Here is a 24,549-nt window from a genome sequence, read left to right on the forward strand (position 1 = left end):
AATACTATATAATTACTCATTTTTAGAAAAGAAATGAACGTACCAAATCCATGAAGGAATAAACCTAACATGACAGTTAAGAAATAAAAGCCCAATTGTTCAATCATAGCACCGAAAGACTCAATTTCCAATATCTTGGACATTATTAAGAAGAATACACCAATAGGAGAAATCCTGAAAAGAATAGATTATATATTAGATATAAGAATACAAAAGAAATGTTTAATATTCTCACCAAATCACCCAAGAAGTAATAATCATCATGGCCTCACTGAGAGCAGTGAAAAACTCCTGAAGCGGCTTTCCGGTCTCTCGCATTTTGCCGATGGTCACACCGAGAACAACACTAAACATCACAAGGCCAAGAACATTGGTGCCCTGGGTAAACTCCGATGTGATATGATACTTTTGGAGGGCAACTTCAGAGGTAGGAAAAAGTTACTATATATATATATATATATATATATATATATATATATATATATATATATAAACGTCCCCGATTTGAGTGGACCTTGTAGCATCTGGCTTTTTTTCAGACAGAAATCTAATTAAAAATATAGGTTTCAGTCCCTCAGAAAAGCTATGCAAGCCATTGCATTGTGAGGAGACCTTGACTTCGGGGCAGACCTAAAGACAAATTGGATGAATCAAATTCAGGATCGGGCCTTGGAACGCTTTGAGATCGAACCCCAACATCTGCCTGAAGTGGCAGAGGATCGACAGGCGTACGCTGCTAACCTGGATGTCATGGGCCCGCGACCCCAATAGAGATAAGCGGTTGAAAATGATGTTGATGATGATAGTTTTCATGTATTAATAATTAATATTCAAAGTGACGTATGATATTGGAGCAAGCTTTAACATTTAAGTATCCCTATTACCCTTAATTTCAGTCACATATCGGAATATAGAAGTGCAATTTGCTTAACCCAATCCTTACCATGGTATTATACATCATACGCAAATTGAGTGATTTTAGATGATTTATTCCACTGCAATTGATATTCGAATTTCTGTCGGGAATGGATTTTTAGTTACTTTAGTCCTTCAATAACTTGGAAAAATTAGCCCGACAGAGATGGGAATACATTTTGTTGTTGTTTTCTCGCTTCGCGGAGGGTCATGTAAAAATTTTGCTCAAAATGGCGGACGGAAAATTCGACATCCTGTCGAATTTGTTAAAATTGGCCTTCATCCTCTTTCCTGATTAGAATTCTGGTTGCCAATTTGTTTTCTTTGTATAGTTACTCTATCTAAAGAAATGGAGTTTGTAATGAATTAATGCACAGAATTTAAATTCAGTGACCGTTAAAACGCGTGTTTGAGGGCGGCTCCCCGCGCCCCCGTAATAGATAAAAAAAATTTTCTTTTCAAAAAATTCATATATTAATCTTTAGGAAACTAATCTCAAAATATGAACATTTAATCTCAAGTATTTCTAGTACATTGACTGAATGGGTTAAAATATTTCCTGACTTTGTTTTCGTGTTTAAATTTAAATAATTTTATTTTATATCATTATTAAAAATAACTAAAAATGAATTCGTAGAATTTTGAGGAAAAACTTGAATATTTTGAGGCAAAATTGAATTCAATTCAATTTATTCATTATTCATTAGATTACACTAAGAATTACTCCAGAAGAGTCTATAGACAATTTAGCTGGAACGTTCAAAACATGTTCTTCTATTAGAGCAATACCCCTTTCTTGTTCTTGTGAAACATCAGTATTACACTTGGGGATTTAATCCAGATTTTTTGCAAATGTCACACAAATATACGTAGATTAATTTAAGATTTTTTAATAAATTAATATTAAAAAGGGTGGCAAAGCGTCCCAGGCTCTGCGAAATGCTCTAACTCGTGACTTAGATGCTATACCTCAAAAGTACTTTCGCATCATTTACCGTTTACAGGTACTCAACCGATTTGAATCGATTCACAAATCACTCAATAGATTCCACAAAATAGTTTAAAGAGTAGGGTGAAAGGAACGTCTATTGACACTTTAAGAACTCGTGTCAGCACCTATTGACACCCTACTCTGTACCATTTAGGATATGAAATTTGAACATCTCTGTTTATATTAAAAGGTATATTACAGAAAAAACGTTATATTACTTATATTTTACTAGATACATTAAATAATTTTCAACATTTTGACAAAAGTGTCAATAGGGGTTCCCTGTCGAACAGACGTTCCTCCGACCCTAATAAAAATTATATTTGAACAAAAATTACTTATCGGTAAATAATCGGTTCATTACAGGTTCACAACCGATTTAAACCGACTTATAAATCACTCAAAATATTTCCCAAAATACACCTCAGGAGTAATTTAATTGAATTTCGTATAAAAATTATTTATCGGTTATGAACCGGTTCATTACCGATTCAAAAATTATTGGAACTGGTTCAGTTTTGTCGGAAATTCCAAGATCTTTCTAACGACCCCAAGCATGACCATGAAATGAAAATGAAGAAAATCGCACGACGAGTTTCCGAGAAATCCAAAAAAAACATGGTTTTGGAGGGGAAAGAAAGGGGTGGGGGGAAATGAGGAGCATGTTAACGATCCTTGGGTCGACTTATGGGGGTCCCCCTTAGGTCCCAAGTCGCTAACTCTAACCGTTTGGCTTCTAGAGCTGATGACAGCCGGACGGACAGACGGACAAACAGCGTGACGCCAAATAACTCGAAACTTTAGATTTCCAAAATTCTACCAAAATACAACTCCTTGAGGGGTAAGAAGTCGAAATATATAACTCAAAATCGAGGAATTATTATATACTGCTATCTACGTGGAGTTCTAGTAGTAAAAAAGTGATTTTTGTGTATATTTATCATCTTATTATCAATATCCGTGTTGTGCACAGCGTACACTAATCAAAAGTACCAGTCTTTCACTATTCTTTTGTGAAAAAAAAAATCTTGAAAACATTACTTATGTAGCAAATTAGAATTTGTAAAATATTTAATACGAACTTTTTAGGAGAAATAGGATTCTGGAAATGCACAGAATTCTCCATCTAATTCTTAGTTCTACAATAAAAAATCGAAAAATCTGCAAAGTGCCACTCAAATCGGGGAAGTGATATATATACGAGTTTGTGGGCGTTATGTTATTCAAGTAAATTTTATATATACAATTTTTTATTACACATAAATTTTAAACGGTACACTTACCATTTGTAGCGTTAGGGGGTGGCACCAAAATTGTACGATACTAAAAATGAAACAAAGTGCAATTCTTATTAAATTATACAATATCAGGAAGATATAAGTTTTGAATAAAAAAAAATTACTTGGAATATTGTCGCTTGGACTAAATTGGGTGGAAAGAGATTTCTCACGAGATCCAAAAGGGTATCTGCTGTTAACACTTGCCTAGGGACAGAACCTTTTCCACTTTCTTTGACCATACCTCCAGATCCTGGTCGAATTGAACACACAAGGATAATGCCGAGTATAACAGCACAAATGGTTGTAGTAAAGTAGTAGACAATTGCCCTAGAAAAAACCATAAGATTAAATTCCAAATAAGCGTCGGATTAATAATTTGTATGAATCCCAAATAGTTTACAAAAGATTTCAAAGTTACGAAACATAAAATCTCATTAAGATCTCTACATAGGTACTGAGAGAAATTAAAATTAAAATTTGGCATTTCAAATAAATCTCATGTTTAGAGTATTTTTTACATTCAAATATCAAGGATTTCGATGGACTGAGAGAAAAGTGATATATGGGTGAAATATAGATCAAAAGGTCCTCTATAATTTCTCCTCAGATCTTGATCTCTCAGGTGCTCTGGAGCCGAGATAATTTAATTTATTTGTTTTTGAACTTGTTTTTGAAAAAGAGCTCTTGATATCCATCAGACAAACTTCAACTACTATATTAAAAAATTGTAACATTTGTGAAACCTTTATTTACACATTTTTTAATACGTAAAAGTGTAAAAGGTTGCGTAAAAATGGTCATATCAGTGCATCTGTACTTTCACAGCGTTATTTTGGGAAAAGTCATTTCTTTTACACTAAAAAGATAAAAACAGACAGATGACATAGTCTGAGCAAAAAATATGATGTATGGACGAAATATAGATAATTTATGTTTTCTACAATTATTCCAAAGTAAATCATTAAAATCAGTTAAGCGGAAGTCGAGATATTTAATTAAAGGTGTTATAGAAATAATGCAATAGGGAGATGACCTCCTTCCGGATGTGCCAGGGATATTGATCCTATCAGAGACCAGACAACAATGTTTTTTCTTTAAAGCTTCACACAGAAAAATTTTGACTCTAAATTTAAGAATATATAACACTCTGGGAACTTAAATTGGACGTGAATTCCCGGGGCGTTTAAGTTTAGAAGCTCTGAAGTTTTAGAAGTTAACAGGTCGGGAGTTTAAGTTCAGCATTAGCTGAAAAATGAAAAATGTCTTGAGATTTGCAAATTACAGTTGAAACTAAATGATCAAGGATTTAGGATTAGGGCATTGGCATTCATTGGATGGGATTTGTAATTAAATTCCTTAATGTTTCTGTTTAAGAATTTTCCCTTTTTCTGTGTGTTATATTGTAAGAAAGCCATGTCTTTGTTACAATTTACAACATATTTAAAAATTGAATGTAGCGTAGAAAATCTAGTATCTAATGTCAGTTTTATTAAGTTGAATGTTTAGTTATTCCTCAGTAGGAATGATGAGTGTAGAATAACAAATTATAGAGACAAAAAGGGGTGGTAAAGCGTCCGAGGCTTTGCGAGCTGCTCGATCTCCCGAGAAGGATCCCTGTCTTATATTCTTTTTACAATTTTTTCTAGTGCATATAAAATTACTGTCGAATTAAATTTGTCTATAAATCACCACAAAATCAGTTTGAAGTTGAAAATTGTTCAAGAAGACGGTTTCAAAAACTCATAAACCTTTTAATTAATGAGTTGAACAAAACGGGTGAAAATTAGGCCTTTCTTTGAACTTCAATAATTCAAGATGGCGAATTAACCGGTAAAAGATGTCTAAGAACGAAAAATGTTCAGCTTGACTAACTGCAAAACATATCCGAAATTCATTGAAATCGCTAGTGCCAATTTTTTGCGAAGTCAAAAAAAAACATGTTTTTGGTGGGGATAGAAAGGGTGGGGGGTACTTTGGGTAAGTTAGTTCGCTAGAGTATGCTGATTTGTAGGGAGGTCACCAAAGACCGGAAGTCAATATCTCTTACCATTTAGCAGCCAAGATGGTGAGAATTTGAAAAAAAATTGGATTGTGAAAACTGCTCTCTCTTGGAGTTCGAGAAGTTAAAAATGACGGTTTTAAGTGAGTAAAATTGTAATCAATTGTAACAAAGAAATTATATAGAAGTCTCTTCAATTAAAATTTTCTCGCCTTTTAACCAATGAAGAAGGCTTACTGTCGCGCCGAAAACCTTAGCGAAAAAACATTGTTGTTTGGTCTCTAAAAGCTTCAGCATCCCTGACGCACCCGGAAGAAAGTCATCTCCCTATTGCATTATACATATTCTTCGTCAGTTATTCTATTAGTGTTATAGAAAGTGATTTAGGTGAGGTTCTTAGCAATCTCCCCTACTATAATCCTACCAAAATTTCATGTCTTCCGATCTGGCCTAAACTTTGCCAAAATGTGTTTCGCTACTTCCTGATCACGAATATATGGGTGGCTAAGTTACGTTCCTAGCCGGCTGGCCGCTTTTTGGAGCTCAATAGTTCCCAAACTAAGAAAGATATCGACTTGCAGTATGCGGCAAAAGTTATGTATCGAATGAAAATTTATTTAGATAGAGTAACTATCCAAAAAAACACATTGGCAACCAAAATTCAAATCAGGAAAGAGGATGAAGGACAATTTGAACAAATTCAACGGGATGTCGAATTTTCGAAAGAACAACAAAATATATTCCCATCTCTGTTGGGCTATTTTTCCAAGTAATTGAAGGACTAAAGCTACTAAAAATCAATTCCCGACAGAAATTCGAATATCAATTGCCCTGGAATAAATCATCTAAAATCACTCAATTTGCGTATGATGTATAATAACATGGTAAGGAATGGGTTAAATAAAATTAGATATCCAAATTAGATTGTTAAGTTGAACTTAGATTGTTTTCCAAGTTTCCTTCTCTATTTGGTTCATCATTGTTCATTATTTCTCAAAAGTCGTCATATTCGCAATGGTTTGAATGTACGATGCCCTGAGGGTTTCTGTGGTAGCAAAAAATAGAAAGTTATACACATATATAAATACTTGCAAACCAATTTCACAGAATATGTGTAAACAGCTGATATTTATGTTGCAATTAATTAATACGCTGGTTAAATTGAAAGGATCACCAAGGTCCTTTGGAAGTTATCCCTGTTTTGACACTTATTTAACTACGAAATAAACGAATAAAAACAATGAAAAAGTCATCTTTTGTGTTCGTTCAGATGTGAGAAATACGATATGAGTAATAATTTTACAATAAAACACGTTTTATCGTGAATGAGTGAAAAATGTGCATAAAAAAATTCAAGTGACACTACTGATCCTTTCCAAGGATGAAATATGATCCATCCTTTCAAAAAGAAACAAATATGATCCAAGTTGATCCTTTTATTTTACCAGTGTATTGTCAAGAACCTAAATGGTGATAACTGTTTCTTAAACACTAAATGACATTCTAACAAGGCAAAAATAAGGATAATATAAATATAAAGGATTAAGTACTGAACAGGATGCCAATAGATCATGACACGAATTCTTGAAGTTCCAATAGGTTCCATTTTCGGCCATTTCCATTCCAACTTCGGCCCCAAATCGATAATTTTTTCCTCAGATTTTAAGTAAATTTGAATCAACCTCAAGCCATACGAGCCATACAATCAGAGACCACAAACGTTAAGTTCATAGGAATTACAGAGAAATTGCCATTTATATAATTCCTCCGAAGGAATTTTCATAGAATATTCTTGATAAAAATTAAAAGACGGTTTCGAAGACTGCAAAAAAATATATTGATAGATTATTAAAATTTTTCAAATCAATTTTTCAAAGATTTACGTGTGAATTATAAAAGGTATATAGATAAATTATTCCTCAGTAGGAATGATGAGTGTGTAGAAGAACAAATTATAGCTCTCTATCATTTTTATATCATTCCAAAAAGAACTATTTTGCGTAGGATCAATTGTAAAATTTTCTTAAAAAATAAAATTTGTTAATGGGGAGGTTGAAATAGTTCCTGTTTCACAACATTTCTTACGTCTTCTTGGACAAAAGCATTGAATAAATATGAATTATGAATTGTATACAAAACAACTGATCTTAATAATATAATATCAATAATGGAAAATGTTGTAGCTTACCTGGTGGCAATTTTTCCAGACATACTTAAATCTAAGGCACCAATAGCGCTAGTTATGGATGACACTAACAATGGTACTATGAGACATTTGAGCATTCTGCAAAAAAAAATTTATTAATATAGTAAAGACTTTGTTTGTATTATCATGTTTTTACTTGCCGTAGAAAGAGATCTCCTGGATATTGAAGATACATAACTTCACGTGGTGTCCACTCTTCTGAGCCCATTTTTAATAGAAGTCCCACAATTGTGCCACCAAATACACCCACAATAGTTAATATTGTGAGTAAATTTCTCTTGAAAAATTGCATACATATCGACCCATTCGATGTTTTGGACATTATTGATGTGTATAGTGGCGCAAAACGCTATAAATTCTGCAAAAAAAAAATATTTTTCTTATACAATAGAAATTATATTTCAGAACTTTGCAAAAAGTAGATCTTAAAATAATTTAATAAAAACAACTTTAAAAAAAATGAACTTTTCATTTATGAAATTATAATTAAATTATTCATTATTGAATTTTTATATAAAATGTCCAGTAAATCTTTCTGAAAACTATAAAAACTCTAGAGACTAATTTATGACGCAATTTTAAATGAATGTTTTCCATCTTAAAATCCTAACTAAGTTTATCAGAACAATAGATATTATTTTAAATTCAAAATTTTCAATGAAGAACAGGTTGTTTTTCCCAAAGTTTGTCTTGGATACTGGATTTATTTTAGTCGTTAAAAAGGTTAAATTAGATTATATATATATAATATATTGGATATATATATATATATATATATCGCTCCGTGGAAATTATAAGGGGCCAATTCATTTTAACCCACTTTTCAAGAGACACGAAAGATTCAACTTTGTGTAAATAATTATCTCAATTCAATGACTGAACAAAAACAATTTATGTATTACACCGAATTGTACATAATTTGTACCTCTTAAAATATGTTTTTTTTATGGTTCAATTCTTTGTCATTCTAAATTATGCGCAAATTGTCCAGAATTTAGAATAACAAGGGATCAATTTGTTTGAGTTAGTCCCTTGTTTCACAAATGCGTGAACGATAAATCTATCCTTATGTTTATCGATTCACAATGAACCATTTATAAATTACTCTAAAGATCACTCAAAATATCTTAAGATTGTTTATTGAACTTTGATTAAAATTAATTATCCATTCATAATCAGTTGGAATTGGTTCAAACTTGTCACGAATTCTGATACCTTTCCAAATATCTCAAAATAACCCCAATTTATGTTGCAAATATTTGCCTAGGCTAGATCTAAAACATACAAACTACAAACATTTTCAAGCAATCCCAGAAGACATGATTTTAAAGGAGAAAGAGAACGGTTGTGAAAAACGAAGATTATGTTAATAGTCCTTGAGTTGGTTTATGGGGTCTCCGAAAGACCTTATATTTTGTGTCGTATATCTCGTATAGTTATTATCAAAGGCAACCAACTGCCCTCCCTGCGATGAAGTAACAGAACACTCTATCTCTATTTCTCTACCGTTTGACCAACGACTCCTGTATATGTATATATGTATAATAATAGGATTCGTTGGTTTGACTCATAGCTCTGCGACCAGACGCATTAAATGGATTAAACTTCTACTAGACAGATGGACGAATCAGATGGACAAATGGCGTGACATAATTTCTACTCTACCCTAACACCGGTCTATAACCTTGATAGATATTTTTAAAAATTGAAATTTAGTTTAGAATTAATTACTTATTAGTAATATTTACTGTTATTATTTATTTATTTACTTATAGGCTCCACATTCTCTCTCTCTCGACGTCGAGCAGAGAGGTCGCGCAGGGGAGCGGGCTGTGCTCCCCGGCCAGAGGAGCGGCCTTTTATCTCTTCACCTCTCAATGCCTTCAGTATTGAGTGGTTTAAAATCAAGTGCAGAAATAATATCGTGAAAAAAGTGAGAACAAACTCAAGTTTTACCAAAGACGTAAAATTTTACCGCCTTACCGGCAGTACGTGGCGTCTTGGATGAAGAGGAGTTAGCCCCTTTTCTTGAAGTGGGGAAACATATTGAAATTTTTTTTATCGACATTGGAAAAGAATTGAGATACAGTTTACAGTGGTTTGCTGAAAAGGAGAGGTAGGGAAGATAAGGGTAGAATTAGCCAGCAAATGAAGCTTTTTTTTTCGCGCGTGATTTGTGAAAAAATGATAAGGTTTTTCTAATGTTTTTATATTTCATAAGTTAGGATATTGGCTGTATGAAACAGTGTAGTTCAACGCTCTAAAATCCTTGAGTTTTTCTAGAGAGGATAATGAAAAAAGTATGACACATTGGCTACACTTGCCCCGGCCTGGGTAGATATAGTCACTTTTGGGGTGCTAATTGCCACCAGAATTCCAGACGAAATTTTAAACTGGAGATACCAAATATTGTTTCGCTTGATACATTGAAGCCCACTGATGCTAAATATGTCATTTAAACCTAAAGAAAAAGCCTTTAGCCGACTTTTTTTTAACATAATATAACTATTCAACTTTGAGAAAAAGCAAAAATAATATTTGTATCCATTAAATAAGTGAGTGTAATCGACTCATTTCAAACTTGTGCCAGCTGGGTTCTGTAATAAAAACTTTCTTGCTAATGACGGCTGGTTGATTGAAAACATTTATTGTTTTTTTTTCCTTGTGAATAAAGTATTTTAAATCCAAAGGTTTAATTAAAAGTGAGGTGCAATCATTCCCCTACAAGGTGAGTAAATCGATTTTCATAAAATAATAATATTTTATAAAGAAATTAGTGAATTTGTGGCTGTTTACATTTTGCTCTAAAACGGGCGCTTTGCAAATCAATATTTCTTTCCGGGGATCGCATTATTCAACACTGTTTTACTATGTCAGATGCCCAAGGGAGCAAAGGAAAAGATTCTTAAGAACAAACCTTATTCTAAGGAAGATGCCTTGAAGTATGTACGAGATTGTTCTACCATAATCTATGCATCCAAAACATTTGATGTACCAAGGGCGACATTGTACAACAAATTGATTGGCAGATACCCGAAAGAGCGCCACAATGTCATGCCAATGACGCTTATAAAAGAACAAGAAGAAGAACCTTTCATGTGGATCCTGAGATGTGCCGATGGTTGGCATCCCATTGGCAAGGAACTAACTCTGGACAGCGTCAAAATCATCTGCGAGACCTTCAAAATTCCAAACTATTTTACGGATGGAAGGCCTGGAGATACTTGGTTCAGGAATTTTCTCAAGTGTCATCCAGAGCTCAGCACGCGCTAGCCAAAGTCCTTCTCATTTTAGAAGAAGTAAAAATGAATTTCATCAGTCCAAAAACAAACGTATAAGTCAGGGGGTGACATTAGCTCTGAAAAATGCGACCAGTATTTAACTATAGCACTCTACGGAAAACGATCCGGTAACCCCACCGTACTATATATGAATTTCACGCTTTCTGTCTTTCTAAAAATTCATTGTAACTGCGAAGTCCCTTATTATTTCAAATTTCTTTTCTGCTCCATTTCCCTCGGATTTCTTTCTAGAGCTCTATGAACTTAAAAATGTAATTAAATTCTCATCCTTTCACTGAAGTACTCCTTCATAGTAGAAGCTTTTACTTCATTCCTTTTTTACTCCTTCGCATTATGAGTACATAGAATGGGTATAGATAATATTAATAAACGAATAAGAGTAGAAGTCTGTGATCTTTATTGAGTTACATAAAGTAAAGGATAAGAATGTATAATAGATTGGTATTGATGAGTGTTAGGTGTATATTTCAAACCATCAAAATGTGATCTTAATTCAATGTGACAACCTTTTTTCTGATGGGAATTTGCGTCGAACAGGAAATAACTTTTTGTCGCTTAATAAACCCCATTTATATTATGCGGGATATCATTTCATCTGAATACATATAACACGAGAGATACTTCTTTAGTTGTGTCCACGAAAAAGTTTAATGCCTCAAATATGTATTCACTTTACAAAAAAATACACTTTCTAACACACAATCTCAAGAAGGGCTGCTTATAGACGTGTTTTGAAATAAATTGTTCATAAGTTCTCAAAAGAAAGGAAAATGACTTTTCTAATTTTCATTAGGCTTAATTTATAAAATTTATCTCCTTCGCCATAAACTTGAAATAATATTATTGGGTGTACAAAAAAGTTCTCGCTGTTTTTTTTGTTGTGAAAATTCAAGTTTTATTTAAGAAAAACCAGTGATAAGCCCAGATAAGCTTATTGTAGCTGAGATTCTTTACAGGCGACCTCTAAATGCGTGCAATTCGGGGTACTTGCAACTCAGATGAAAATTCGATTGTGAGTTGAATTTGGGGGTAAAGAATCGCGGAGAGTAAACTGTTTTTGTCGGTCGAAATGAATAAAATTGGCTCAACGTGATTTTTTACCCCCAAGATTCAACTCACAATCGAATTTTCACGAGTTGCAAGTACCCCGAGTTGCACACATTTCGAGGTCGCCTGTAAAGAATCTCATCTACCATAAGCTTATATGGGCTTATCACTGGTAATTTTCTATTTTAAATAGTCTGAGTATGGAAGGCGAACAAAAGAAAAAAAAAGTTCATTGAAATTGGTGAATAAACATTAGAGATAGAGTCCGGTCCATATAGATATAGTAAGGGTCGGTGTACAGTGGTTTGGAGTAGAGACGGATGGGACCCATCGTTAGAAAAATCTTAATCTCAGATATAATATATATTAAAATTTTATCAAAATCGCTTCAGAAACACCAAAAATTCAGTCCGGTCATTACAATTTTAGTTATAGCTCTTGTCAGGAAATATCGAGGGAGGAGTGCGAACCACCGTTGTAAAGGTCTCGACCTCAGCTACAACATACTAAAATTTAAAGGAAAAGCATCATCTAATTTTCGAAATATTCTAAATTGAAATTTCGAAAATCGATTTTTCGAATAACCGGACCTTCGATTAAATCGGATGAAATTGGGGTGTCATAAGAGTTGTACTAACTCCACGAGAGCTTTCCAAAACACCAAAATTTTTCAAATGCCGATAATTAGAACCGGAGATCTGTCCATTCGAAAATTCAATTTTTGGCCCCTTCTAGCTCGGGTCAGAGAGCATCGAAGCAGGAGTGCGACCCACCGTTGGAAAGGTCTCAACCTCAGCTCACCAAAATTTTTTTCGAATTTTTTGGAAGTTGAATTTTTGACCCCTTCTAGATAGGGTCAGGGGTTCGGAGGACCTTAAGTTTGGTATTGATCAAAAGCTCTTAGGCCCAGCTATAACCTACAAAAATTTGAGATCGATCTATGCCATAGGGGCTGAGTTATTGAGAAAACAAAATTTGGGAGTGTTTCAAAATGGCGGACGCAGGGGGTGGGGGTGAATCTGACATCATCTACTTCTAGCCACCTTCGATATTTGCCGAAACCCGCTTGTCGATATCTCTTTCCGTTCTTTCTCCAGAGGTGGTTATACGACGGACGGGACGGAATGGGCCGTCCACGAAAATCTATTTTTGGCGCATATGATATTCGTGATCTATGAGTCTCAAAACGTGTAAATTCAAAATTTGGGCCCGATCTGACGAGGTCGGATTTAACCTCTGATTACAAAAGCTGAGATTGTAAAGAATCTCAGCTAATTAGAAAATATTAATTCATTCAAAATATTGTCCATATTATATATATTGTATATATACATATATTAAATAGATATTACATGTATTGTATATATATTGCATATATTGTATATATTTGTAAGTTATTCTTTTTGAAGCGTCTAAACCAATCAATGCATGTCGTTTATGATGGAGCATGGTCGCCGTAAGTCTCTACAAGATTTCTATGTGCTTCAGCCTCAGATTTCTTTTGGCGAAAGCAGAAGAACATATATATATATATATATATATATATATATATATATATATATATATATATATGTATATATATATATATGCATCGAAGAGTTATGTACACTGTGTGTGTGGAGTTCGAACTATCAAAAACTTGTATGTAATATCAGAAATATTTTTTTCACCTTTTTTTTATTTTATGGAAGTTTTTCTTTATTTGAGTAAATCATAAATTCATATGACTGATTTACAAAAAATTACGTAATTATGTTTAAATCTCTGCAAAAAACATTCCCACAAAAACAGTTCCTTCTGAAATCTTATCAGTTAGCTTTTACTTCTCATTTAGTGTGTCTAGTATGTCAGAGTAAAATTTAAAGATGTCTTAATTTACAATAAATTATGATTGTGAATTAAATTTGTGATAGCACGTTTTAAATATTTACCATAAGATAAGTATATATACATCAAAATTTCATTTTATTTTAGACTTTTAATCATTTGTCGTAGAAAAAACTGGTTATGTGTATAAATGTTCTTAAGCAGACATCAGCAATAACAATTGTATAATTTTATTCTTAAATATTAGCTTAAGTTAAAATCATAGTGATTCTTAATAGGTAGGTGCTAATACAAAATATGTAAACAAGAAGACACAACAAATTCCTCACCAAAATGGAATTTTTTGTCACTTGTTCGAACTTTATACTACTATTTTTCACCACTCGGAATCTCCATATTCCATCAAAAAATATCTCTCAATCTGTACATTATTTATGCTATTTAAGCTAATGATAATCTTAAATAACATAGTACTGAATGAAAGATACTGATTTCGGCTTCAAAGTGTTTAAAAATTCGATTTAGAGCACAAATAAAAATAAAAATGGTGCAATAATAAATGAAAAAATATAAAGAAATGCAAATCAATGTTTTCATTCTCTTATGTTTTAAGAATACTTTTAGAGAAAATATTAACCCTTTTAGGACGATTGAGTCATCTGTGACCTCTGTGACCCATCCAGTATATCGGATAAAAATTGTAAATTGGTGCATTGACCCTCCACTCTCCACCCCTCCTTCCGCCATTTTGAATACCCCCCATTTTTTGTTTTATCACTAGCTTTCTAGAACATTCAAACTTCGTAGGACTAACGCTAGAGTTGCCACAGTCGTAAAAACAATTTTCATAAACATAACCTCAATTATCCCGACACATGATTAGCCTATCTTGATTACTTGGGCATAATAGTAGAGGACATTATTATCTATATTTCGTCCAAACATAATTTGTTTTGTTCAGACAATGCCATCAGTCCGATTTTATCGTTTTAGTGTGAAAAAAATTGATTTTTCCCATAATAACGTTTCGAAACCACTCAGATGCCAATTTGACTGCTTCTACTCGACCAAATATTATAATTTATCAACTTCAAAATTAATTTTTAGTTAATACCATTCAATTTATTATGCTAAACCTATCTTAAAATTTTCGATTTAAAAGATTGGGTATGCATAAAAACTTCAGTACCATGACATTTTGTTAAGTTTGTATATTTTAAAATAGATAATTTAAGATTACAAACAGATGATTGGCATATTGCATTGTCAAAGTGTACAAAATATGATTAATTTTATGGCTGTCTATGTGTATAAATACTCTTAGCCAGTTCCCTCGTGAGTTCCCCAAAAATACTTTCCCGTTTATATCCTCTTCTATCATTATATGAAAACTAGTGATAAGCCTAGATCAGCTTATTGTAGGTGAGATTTTTAACGTGATCTAACTCGGAATGCATGCAAATTCGATTTAGAGCTGAAGTTGGGTGACGCTATTCAATTATCTTGAATCAAATTCGTGAAATTATACATTTATTTTAATTAAACCAAAATATCAAGGTTTTGCATTGACTGACAGAAAAGTGATATATGGGTGAAATGTAGACCAGAAAGTTCTCTATAATTTTGCCATAGAACTTGATCTCATCGATTAGTCAGAAGCCGAGATAATCGAGGTTCTTTATTTCTGAACTCGTTTTTTCGACCAGAGGGCCCCAAGTGTTCATTTGATGAACTTCAACTATATCAAAGAATTGTTGTATTTTGTGAGACTTTCCATTTAAAATCCTATTTTGAGTGTCTTGGTCGAGTAGAAGCAGTCAAATTGGCATCTGAGTGGTTTTAAAGCGTTATTATGGGAAAAGTCAATTTTTTCACACTTTTACGGCAAAATCGGACAAATTGCATTATCCGAGCGAAAAATGTTGTATGGACGAAATGTAGACATAAATGTCTCCTACAATTATGTCGAAGTAATTATCAAGATCAGTTAAGCACGTGTCGAGATAATTGAGGTTATGTGATATTGAAATTGGTTTTTCGACTGTGGCGCCCCTGGTGTTAGTCTCACGAGGTTCAAATGTTATAGAAAGTTGTAGCATTTTATAAGAGCTTTCATTTGAGCCCCTAATCATCAAAATCGGTCGAATAGAACCAGAGATATGATTTTTTGAATTTCGTAAACCTTGACCCCTTATATCTCCGGTAATTAAAACCACAGCGAGCTCACGCTACTTTTTAGAAACGGCCTAGACTAGACTACAAGACTCTAAGATTTGATTAACTTGCACAATGCCATTTTTGAGAAAAATGAGTTTGAATTTTGACGGTATCGCAGCGCCACCTGTGGTGACTTTTTGAATTTCCATCTGAAAGTGCTCATCGAGACGAAACCAAAAACCCAAAATTTAGCTCAAAATGTTAATTAGAACCGGAGATAGGGGAAGTCAATTTTCGAACTTTGCCCCTTATAGCTCGGGTCAGGGTTATGGATCGACTTAGGTATTTTTTTGTTTGATAGTTAAAATCAACGGCTACAACATACTAAAAGTTGAGCCCGATCCATGCCATAGGGGCGGAGCTATTTGGAAAACAAAAAATGGGAGGTATTCAAAATGGCGGAAGGAGGGGTGGCGGTGGGGGGTCAATGCACCAAATTGCAATTTTCACCCGATATATAACCTTTGCCGAAAACCGAAAGTCGATATCTTTCTTAGTTTAGGAGCTATTAAGCTCCAAGGAGCGGCCGGCCGGACGGCCGAAAACGTAACTTAGCCCCCCGTATATTCGAGATCAGGAAGTGACGAAACACATTTTGGCAAAGTTTGGGGTCGATCGGAGGACATGAGATTTTATTAGGATAATATTTAAATAGATATAAAAAAAAATATAGAAAATAGTAGGGGAGATTGTTGAAAATCTCACCTAATACATAGTAAAGTAAACATAGCATGTGAATATTTTTTTTGAGCGATTCTGTGAAGTCTTAGGAAATCGTAAAAAGTATTTGTTAATCTATTCATTTGAATTTATATAAAACAAATCACTTAGTCAGGACACTAACTCATAAACTCATTTTCATGGATGAAATGTGGGCTTTTATTGCAGGGTGAATTTTCTTATTTTCAGACATACTTAATAAGAATTATCTTGAGGATACAATCTGCATAAATTTGTATACTTAATTCATTGAAAACAAGTTAGTAGTGATTTTTAATTTAATACTATTGAAATTTTCTAACTGCTCTAGCTTCAAAAATCTGAAACTCTGAGACTAATGCCGGCCTCAGACTGGAGGCTTAGCGCATTTCCCGAAGGTCTCAAAAATCTTAATAAAAAGCAATTTTATTGGTTTTTCAAAATCTAATGAATCATTAGCCCTTAATATTCAATCCTAAACAACAATTTCCTAAAAAATCATGCTTGATGAGAAATTAGAGGAGTTAAGTTAGATAGCTAAACCTTAGGTCTGAAGCCCGTATAAGGAGCTGATTTCCTGTTAATTTTACTATAACCAAAAATATCCCAAAAAGTTCCCAGTTCCCAGCTTTAAAGCATTAATACATTGGCATTAATGCCATTTACATGTACAGTACATATGCGAGAAATTTGCTTGAATAAAATTTGATGAAAATTTGTCTTAGGGTAAGGGCTCATAATTTTGGACAGTCTGCTTATAAGCACCGATTTTCCAAGTTTGAAGTGCGATACTTTCAATACTAATTGAGTTTTTTTGTTACTCTCTTTTCAAAAGGGTTGCTTAGAAACATGGCAAGGGTTTATTGTCTTTGTTTTTACTAAAATTAGTTTTAATACGTTTAAATATTAGTAATTGATATGTAGAGGTGAATTTGACTCTTATTTTGGACAACTTGGCTGTAAATATGGACAGCTAAACCGCCTCAACAGGATGCCCATTGTTTTTCATTTCATGAACCAATCTTACCAAGTCCTCTTCCTGTTCATGTAAGGGACACGTGGAATGTCACAAGAAGTCCGGAAACTTTCCATATCATTCATTAAAGTGAATTGACTTCGGTACTCCAAGTACGTGCGGATTCGCTCATTCCTTGACCTTTCCGGGAGCCTTTCAAGGCTTTTCTCGCTACATCTCTTTCGCAGAGATGATGCTCCTTTGTTTCTCCAAGCATTTGTCCAACCTAGTCATCACAAAAGCTGAAACTTCACGAAATTTCGTGAGACAAACACCTGTCCAAAATAAGGACTATCACCTCACCGGTGAATCTTTTAGAAAATTTTCCATTTTTCACACGAAAAACGAAATTCGCAAGGCAAATCTCACTTCAGGTCAAATGTACAAATCACCATTAATGTGAATCAACACAATATTCAATGAATATTTAATAATATCACTTAAAAAAGGGAAGAAACATTGTTAATACTTCATCACAGCTAAATAAGACTGAAGTAAACACGAAGTTCTGTCATATTTCTCGTAAGCAATTGCTTACACTGAATTTTCAACAAAGCAATTTTAAGTCAAATCATATTCAAAATTTAACTATTTAGTGTTAAAATCTTCCAAAAAGAACAAATATTTAGATAGAATTCATTATTCATCAAATATTGGAATAAAAATCCATAATTTTAATCAATTTATTTTTAGTGTCCAATTTTATCCTCAAAGAGTCCAAAATAAGAAACTGCACATAATTATGAGCCTTTCCCCTATATGTATAAAAATTTTTAATGACGAACTCGTAGCAGGTTTGAAGATCACACAACACTCAATTCAGATTAAAAGTTCAGTCCTGTTATTGCTGATTACTAAGACGTCAGTTATTTCTGAGACTCTAAATTTTAATTGCATCTATTCTCTTATTTTAAAAAATTCTAAGTGTTATAAAATTGGAAGAGTTAACCCTTTGATGACTAGAGGCTCAAAAGTGAAGGGTCAGAAAAATCACTTTTCCTCATTTCTTAGAGTAAAACATAATTTAGAAGGTCGCAGGAAAAAATGTTGTTTGGTACACCGGTATGCCAATCATCTTCACAGGGTTCAACCACTTTGCTAAAGCGCTTTTCAGACTACAGTTTTAGCTCAATTTACAATGGATCAAAGTTTCTAAACGATTACGATTATTTTTTTAGATGTGATTCATTACATGTAGAAATCTAAAAAGGTATTTTTTTTTTACTATTTTTATTGCTCGAACTCCACGGAATTTTTAATATAATAAAACTATTTGTTACTTAAAATATTAAACCTATGAAAGTAAGTATATATATATATATATATATATATATATATATATATATATATATATATATGTATTTATTCCATCTCTATGAGGATGATACATGTCAAAGAGAAATAGAGGATGCGTAGCCTATTGGCTGTTTAGTTCCCCATTAAAAATAAAATCAACACAAATCGACGGTTCCATTCCATACTATTCTATCTCAGAATGACCACTTTTCAGGAGAGCCATTTGAAGTTGGTAAATCCCTATGGTGCCCGTGTAATTTTTTTTCGAAGAAAATTGAATATCTCGTTACCCTAGCACCGGATGACCACCAAATTTTCATCGGTTGTAGATCTCGGTCTCAGGAACAACATATCTCTCGGAGTAATATAATTCTAAGTCGACTTAACATAGTATGGAATGGAGCCGTCGATATATATCTTGAACAAATCACAGAGTCAATGACTAACGGCCTCTACACACTAGAGAAATTTATGTCCATATTGAAGCAAATTCCCTACGTTTGTGCAAGAGAAACTCTTCAGTATGGACATAAATGTCTTTAGTGTATAGAGGCTATAATAGACTTGACTCCATATACCATTATCACGCATTTCTGCTAAGATGAGGTATTTCACGAGCATAATTTAAACGATATTTCCTGAAATATTATATTAATAATTTAAGTAAAGCAAACAACGCTAAAGCACGGCTCATCACCCAAAAATGGGTGATTTTTTGAAATATATTATTTTCTATTAGCTAATTATCTTTTGTAAAATGTGTTGATATTAGTTACTATTTGAAGAAATTTTGCAGAAGGTCAATTATTATTATAAAGTAGGTAGCTAAGATCTGTTTGCAGATCGTATAAGTATCGTGAAGAGTAACATCATTACATAACTTATATTACATAAAGAAGCTTTGTATAGTATTTTTTATTGTGTTGATCAAAATTAATAATAAACCTAGATCAGCTTATTGTAGGTGTGATTCTTAACTTTAGCAAGCTCGTATAGCATGCAAATTGGATTTGGAGCTGAAGTTGGAATACATATTAAACAATAATTTGTAATCCAATTGTGAAATAAATGCTTGTAGGGTAAGTGTGCCAAATTTCGACATAGTTGCATGCAAGCGTCAAAGTCTCAAGTTTGAAATGTAATATTTTAAATACAAATTGATTATTTTTTAATCTTTCTTCTGAAAGAGTGTTGCTTGGAACCTTGTAAAGAGTTTACCGTCTTTATTTACTCTAAAATCATTCTTAATTCATTTTAAAATGAATAAAAATATAGACATAGCTTTGGTGCCCTGTTTCGGCCACCTTCATTCTCATAGTTCCTTGCCCTTCGGGAATTATTCCATTATCTTTTTCACGTCATCTCGTTTGTCGTAGCTACATTTTTTGTTATTCTTTTGCATTGTATAATCTCTAAAGTACGTAAAATCTAAAAGTTCATGGAAATTCGAGGAACAAAAAAGGTGGCCGAAATTGCAAGCTGGCGGGAATTAGGCACACTTACCCTATATAAATTTAAAGCAAAATATCTTGGATTTGGATGAACTGTCGAAAAGTTGATGCGTAGGTGAAATATAGACCAGAACGTCTTCTATCATTTTACCCATAAACTTGATATTATGGATAGCTCTGTAGCCGAGATAATTCAATTTATTTGTTTTGGAACATGCTTTGTGACCAGAGCGCCCCTTGTGTACATGTGATGCACTATAACTACATCATAGAATGATCAATTCTTGTTAGAACATTGTTAGACCCCTTAAATGGGTGTTTCAGCGACATAAGTTTTCTTAACTGACAAATATAAAGTTCAGCTATTAAAATTTCAGCCCGATCCGTGCAATAGGGTGGGAGCTAATTAATTTAGAAAATTGTAAAATTTTCTTTTTAATAAAAGCACTCCTTAGGAGTAGTTAGCTGAGATGCTTTACAATCTCAGATTTTGTGGTCAAAAGTGAAATCCGACCTCGTCTGATAGGGCCCAAATTTTGTATTTACGCCTTTTGACACTCATATCATGTGTGGTAAAAAACGATTTTCGTGGACGTCCTGTCCGTCCGCCGTATAACCACTTCTGGAGAGAGAACGGAAAGACATATCGACAAGCGGTTTTCAGCAAAGGTTATATGTCGATGGGCGGCTACAAGTATAAGTGATGTCAGATCCACCCCCATCCCCTGCGTCCGCCATTTTGAAACACTCCCAAATTTTGTTTTCTCAATAACTCAACCCCTATGGCATAGATCGATCTCAAATTTTTGTATGTTATAGCTGGGCCTAAGAGCTTTTGATCAATACCAAACTTAAGGTATCCCGAACCCCTGACCCTAGCTAGAAGGGGTCAAAAATTCAATTTCCAAAAAATTCGAAAAATTTTGGTGTTTTGGGAAGCTCTCGTGGAGTTATTGTCAATGCATTAGCATTATTTATCCATTCATTCACTGGACGAATTTAGGACTAATATACCAGCTGAAAAATCTACAGCCGCCTAGTCTCGAACCCAAGACCTCACAGTCGCAGAGCCACTACTCTATCCACTGATCCACTAAGCCCCCCTTAGTAGAGCTTTCCAAAACGTTCGTATTTTTCAAAATTTAGAAATTAAAACTGGTACTATAGAGCCATTTTATGAAAGAAATTTTGACCCCTTCTAGCTGAGGTCAATCTTTTAAGGTCAAGGCTTTAATCTTTTTTTTATCGAAAGCTCTAAGGCATAGCTATAACATATTAAAAGGTGAATCCAATTGATGCCATAGGGTACGAGTAATTTAGAAAATAAAACAAGGGTTAATGCCCCAAGTTACAAATTTCACCCGATATATAACCTTTGCCAAAAACCGCAAGTCGATGTCTGTCTTAGTTTGGGAGTTATAAATCTTGAAAAAGTGTTCAGATGAACAGACGGAAAATTTTTTTCAGCCGGGACAGAATTAGCCACGTATGTATAGTATTATATAGTTAGTGGTATCTTATAGTTTGCCTGCGAAGAAATATTGAGGAAACCATTCTTATACTTCCCTTCCTAATTCATTGAAATATTTATCAGCCTCATACAAAAAATTTTGTACAAATTATAAGCAATGAAAAATTTCATTTGGTGGCTAATTTGTCCCGGTCTCCCCTACGATAATTTGTTTCGACCGTATTGTGGATGTAGATGTAGTCAGTAAGTGGAATTTCGGTTTTCTTACCTTGCTCCTCTCTTTTATTTTTTTAGTCAACGTTATGCCGGCTTCAGACTGGAGGTTTAGCAAAGTTCCCGAAGGTCTCAAAAATCTAAATAACAAGCAATTTTATTGATTTTTCAAAATCTAATGGATGTTTTGCTCTTAATATCCTATTCTAAAGAACAATTTCCTAAAAATCGTGCCTGATAAGGAATTTGAGGAGTTAAGCCAGATGCCAGATAGCTAAGCCTTAGGTCTGAAGCCCGTATTACGGTCGTATGGTTAGCAACTTCTTCATGGCATCAAAATTTTGGAAGAACAATTGTTGGTTGTTTTTATAAAAATTACTCTATTTGTAATAATTGCTTCTCCAGGTTTACCCATCGCCTGTGGAATATTGACCTGTGGAAGTTGAACATTTTAAATGGTCACGTCATCCGAAAAAGATAATAGATGCACTTGAAATGATATAAGAATTTTTGTCGGAGATTTTTCACACTCAAACTCAATAATTTTTTATTAAAGTTTTTTGGCCATCCATAAATTCGTGATCAGGAAGTGGTTTTAACGCAGCAAAAATAAGAGTCAAAGATAATTGGTGTAATTGTCAAATTAAATGGAATATTTTTAAATAAAAATATATTTTAGTGCCCACTGCACTGTGTACTTTAAGCAATGAGAATGATTTCAATTAAAATCACTCTCTTACTGCTTAAAGAAAGATGTTATGTAAACCTTTTCGAAACTAACTTATTCTATAAATAATTTTTACTGCTCGAACTATAAAGAGAGAGCAGTTATATAATCGTCTTTTTTTCAACTTGTCACTGTTCTGGAGCTTAAACGGTAAGAGATATCGACTGCCAGTCTTCGATGACCCCCATACCGATTCTGAATAATTTTTTTCGGAAAATTTTTTTACTTGACCTTAAGTCTGCTACCGATATAGAAATCAAACAGTAAGAGATATCGACTTCCGGTCTTCGATGACCCCCATTTAAAAAAAACTATCTCTAGGCGTTTGTCCCCTATCCCCTAAAAAACCATGTTTTTTCGGTTTTTCTCAAAATCGTTCCAAGCCTTTGCAATGATTTTTGGATGTGTTTTAGAGGTAGTCCAGGCGAACATTTCGCCCAAACATACCTATGACCGGAAAATTCGCCATTTTGAATTATTGAAGGTCAAATGTCAACCACTATGGACGGCTCATTTTTCAACTCAACCGATTTGGTTAAATTTGAATTTTTTGGAGAAGTGTATTATAATTTCGAACCCGGCTGCATCGGTATTCATCGGTAAAGTACCGATTTTTTTTATTTTCAAATGCTTTTGTAGTTTATGATTCAAATTGATCTCTAGTATGTCAGTAAGCACCAAAAGATTATGCGAAAATCTAATTCACGGTGAGCTCTATCTCGTAACCTCGAGCATTCAGCATCACAGCCATCTCTTTTGAATATTTTGTTTAAGAATAAAACTCTATTTTTGAATCAAAATTAAACCTATAGTCTTCCTTAAATATGTATATCTTATATTCAATGTCATTTAACACTTTTATTTATAGTTGTACTTAAAAGAAAGTATACTCTTCATTTTATAATATCATAATATTGAAAGCATTTTAAACATGACTTTTTATTAATGCTTCTTTCCTGGTATTTGGTATTTTCGTAAGCAATATTTCAACTTGAATGATTTTTATCGATTCTAGTTAATCAAATCACCAGCCTGTTCATATTTATATTTCATTCAATCATATAAGCTTTTTCTATAACAGACACACATATATAAGGATGATACTTCTTAATACGTATCAATGAAAAACCTAGGAAAAGAGACCCACGTGAAATATTGAACTTCAAGAGTTTATTACTTGCATAATTAGTCAATTAAAAAAACAACTATCCAAAACCAAATACAAAATCGCATTTAAGGTCACAAAACCTTTTTTAAGTTTTAAGTCATACAAGGTTAATAACATAATAAAATTTGAACCCAATCAATGCCATAGCAATCGAAAAATTGAGAGAACAGAAAAAGGTAGGTTTTCAAAGCAATGGAAAGAAAGGAGGGGATGGAGGATTAATTCATCAAGTTACAATTTTCACCCAATATAAAACTTTTTCCAAAAAGCTCAAGTCTAGTTTGGGAGTTATTAAACTTCAAAAGGGGCCCGGATGATGGACATAATCGTGAGATTTTGTTAGGATTATATACACATAGTATGTGCAATTATTAAGAATATCACTTATAGTATTTACTTGTTTAATAAATAAATAAACGTGGTATAAATAAACACGTTGAAGTTGAACCTTTTAAGTGGTCACGTCACCCGGTAAAGATAGTAGGTTAGGCGCACTTGAAATGATATAAGAATTTTTATCGGAGATTTTTCTCATTCAAACTCATTAATTTTTCATTAAAATTGATTAAGTAAGTTAATTATTTTTATATTGATAATCGATACATAAAAAAGTTTCATCCTTTAACTAAAATAGTTAGAAGGCAATAATATTTAGAGTGTTACAGGGGTTACATGTAAGACTTTCACTAATTTGATTGAAACACACTGAAAAGATCATTTTTTGT

At 33.2% G+C, this 24,549-nt stretch overlaps 1 protein-coding gene across 2 annotated transcripts in view; it reads right to left on the reverse strand.

The window, feature by feature from the left end:
• The window catches only part of LOC129801745 (excitatory amino acid transporter 3), a 32,399-nt gene that overhangs the window by 1,637 nt on the left and 6,213 nt on the right, over positions 1–24,549 (reverse strand). For both annotated transcript variants that reach the window (XM_055847047.1, XM_055847046.1), the window contains exons 2-7: positions 7,532–7,749; positions 7,374–7,469; positions 3,309–3,513; positions 3,190–3,229; positions 236–419; positions 44–174 (exon numbers count right to left, since the gene is read on the reverse strand). In XM_055847047.1, the coding sequence (XP_055703022.1) occupies positions 44–174; positions 236–419; positions 3,190–3,229; positions 3,309–3,513; positions 7,374–7,469; positions 7,532–7,713 (838 nt within the window). In that variant the 5' untranslated portion in view covers positions 7,714–7,749. The remainder of the gene's footprint in view (positions 1–43; positions 175–235; positions 420–3,189; positions 3,230–3,308; positions 3,514–7,373; positions 7,470–7,531; positions 7,750–24,549) is intronic.

This window comes from Phlebotomus papatasi, chromosome 2 (genome assembly GCF_024763615.1).
Source record: "Phlebotomus papatasi isolate M1 chromosome 2, Ppap_2.1, whole genome shotgun sequence".
Lineage (NCBI taxonomy): Eukaryota > Metazoa > Arthropoda > Insecta > Diptera > Psychodidae > Phlebotomus > Phlebotomus papatasi.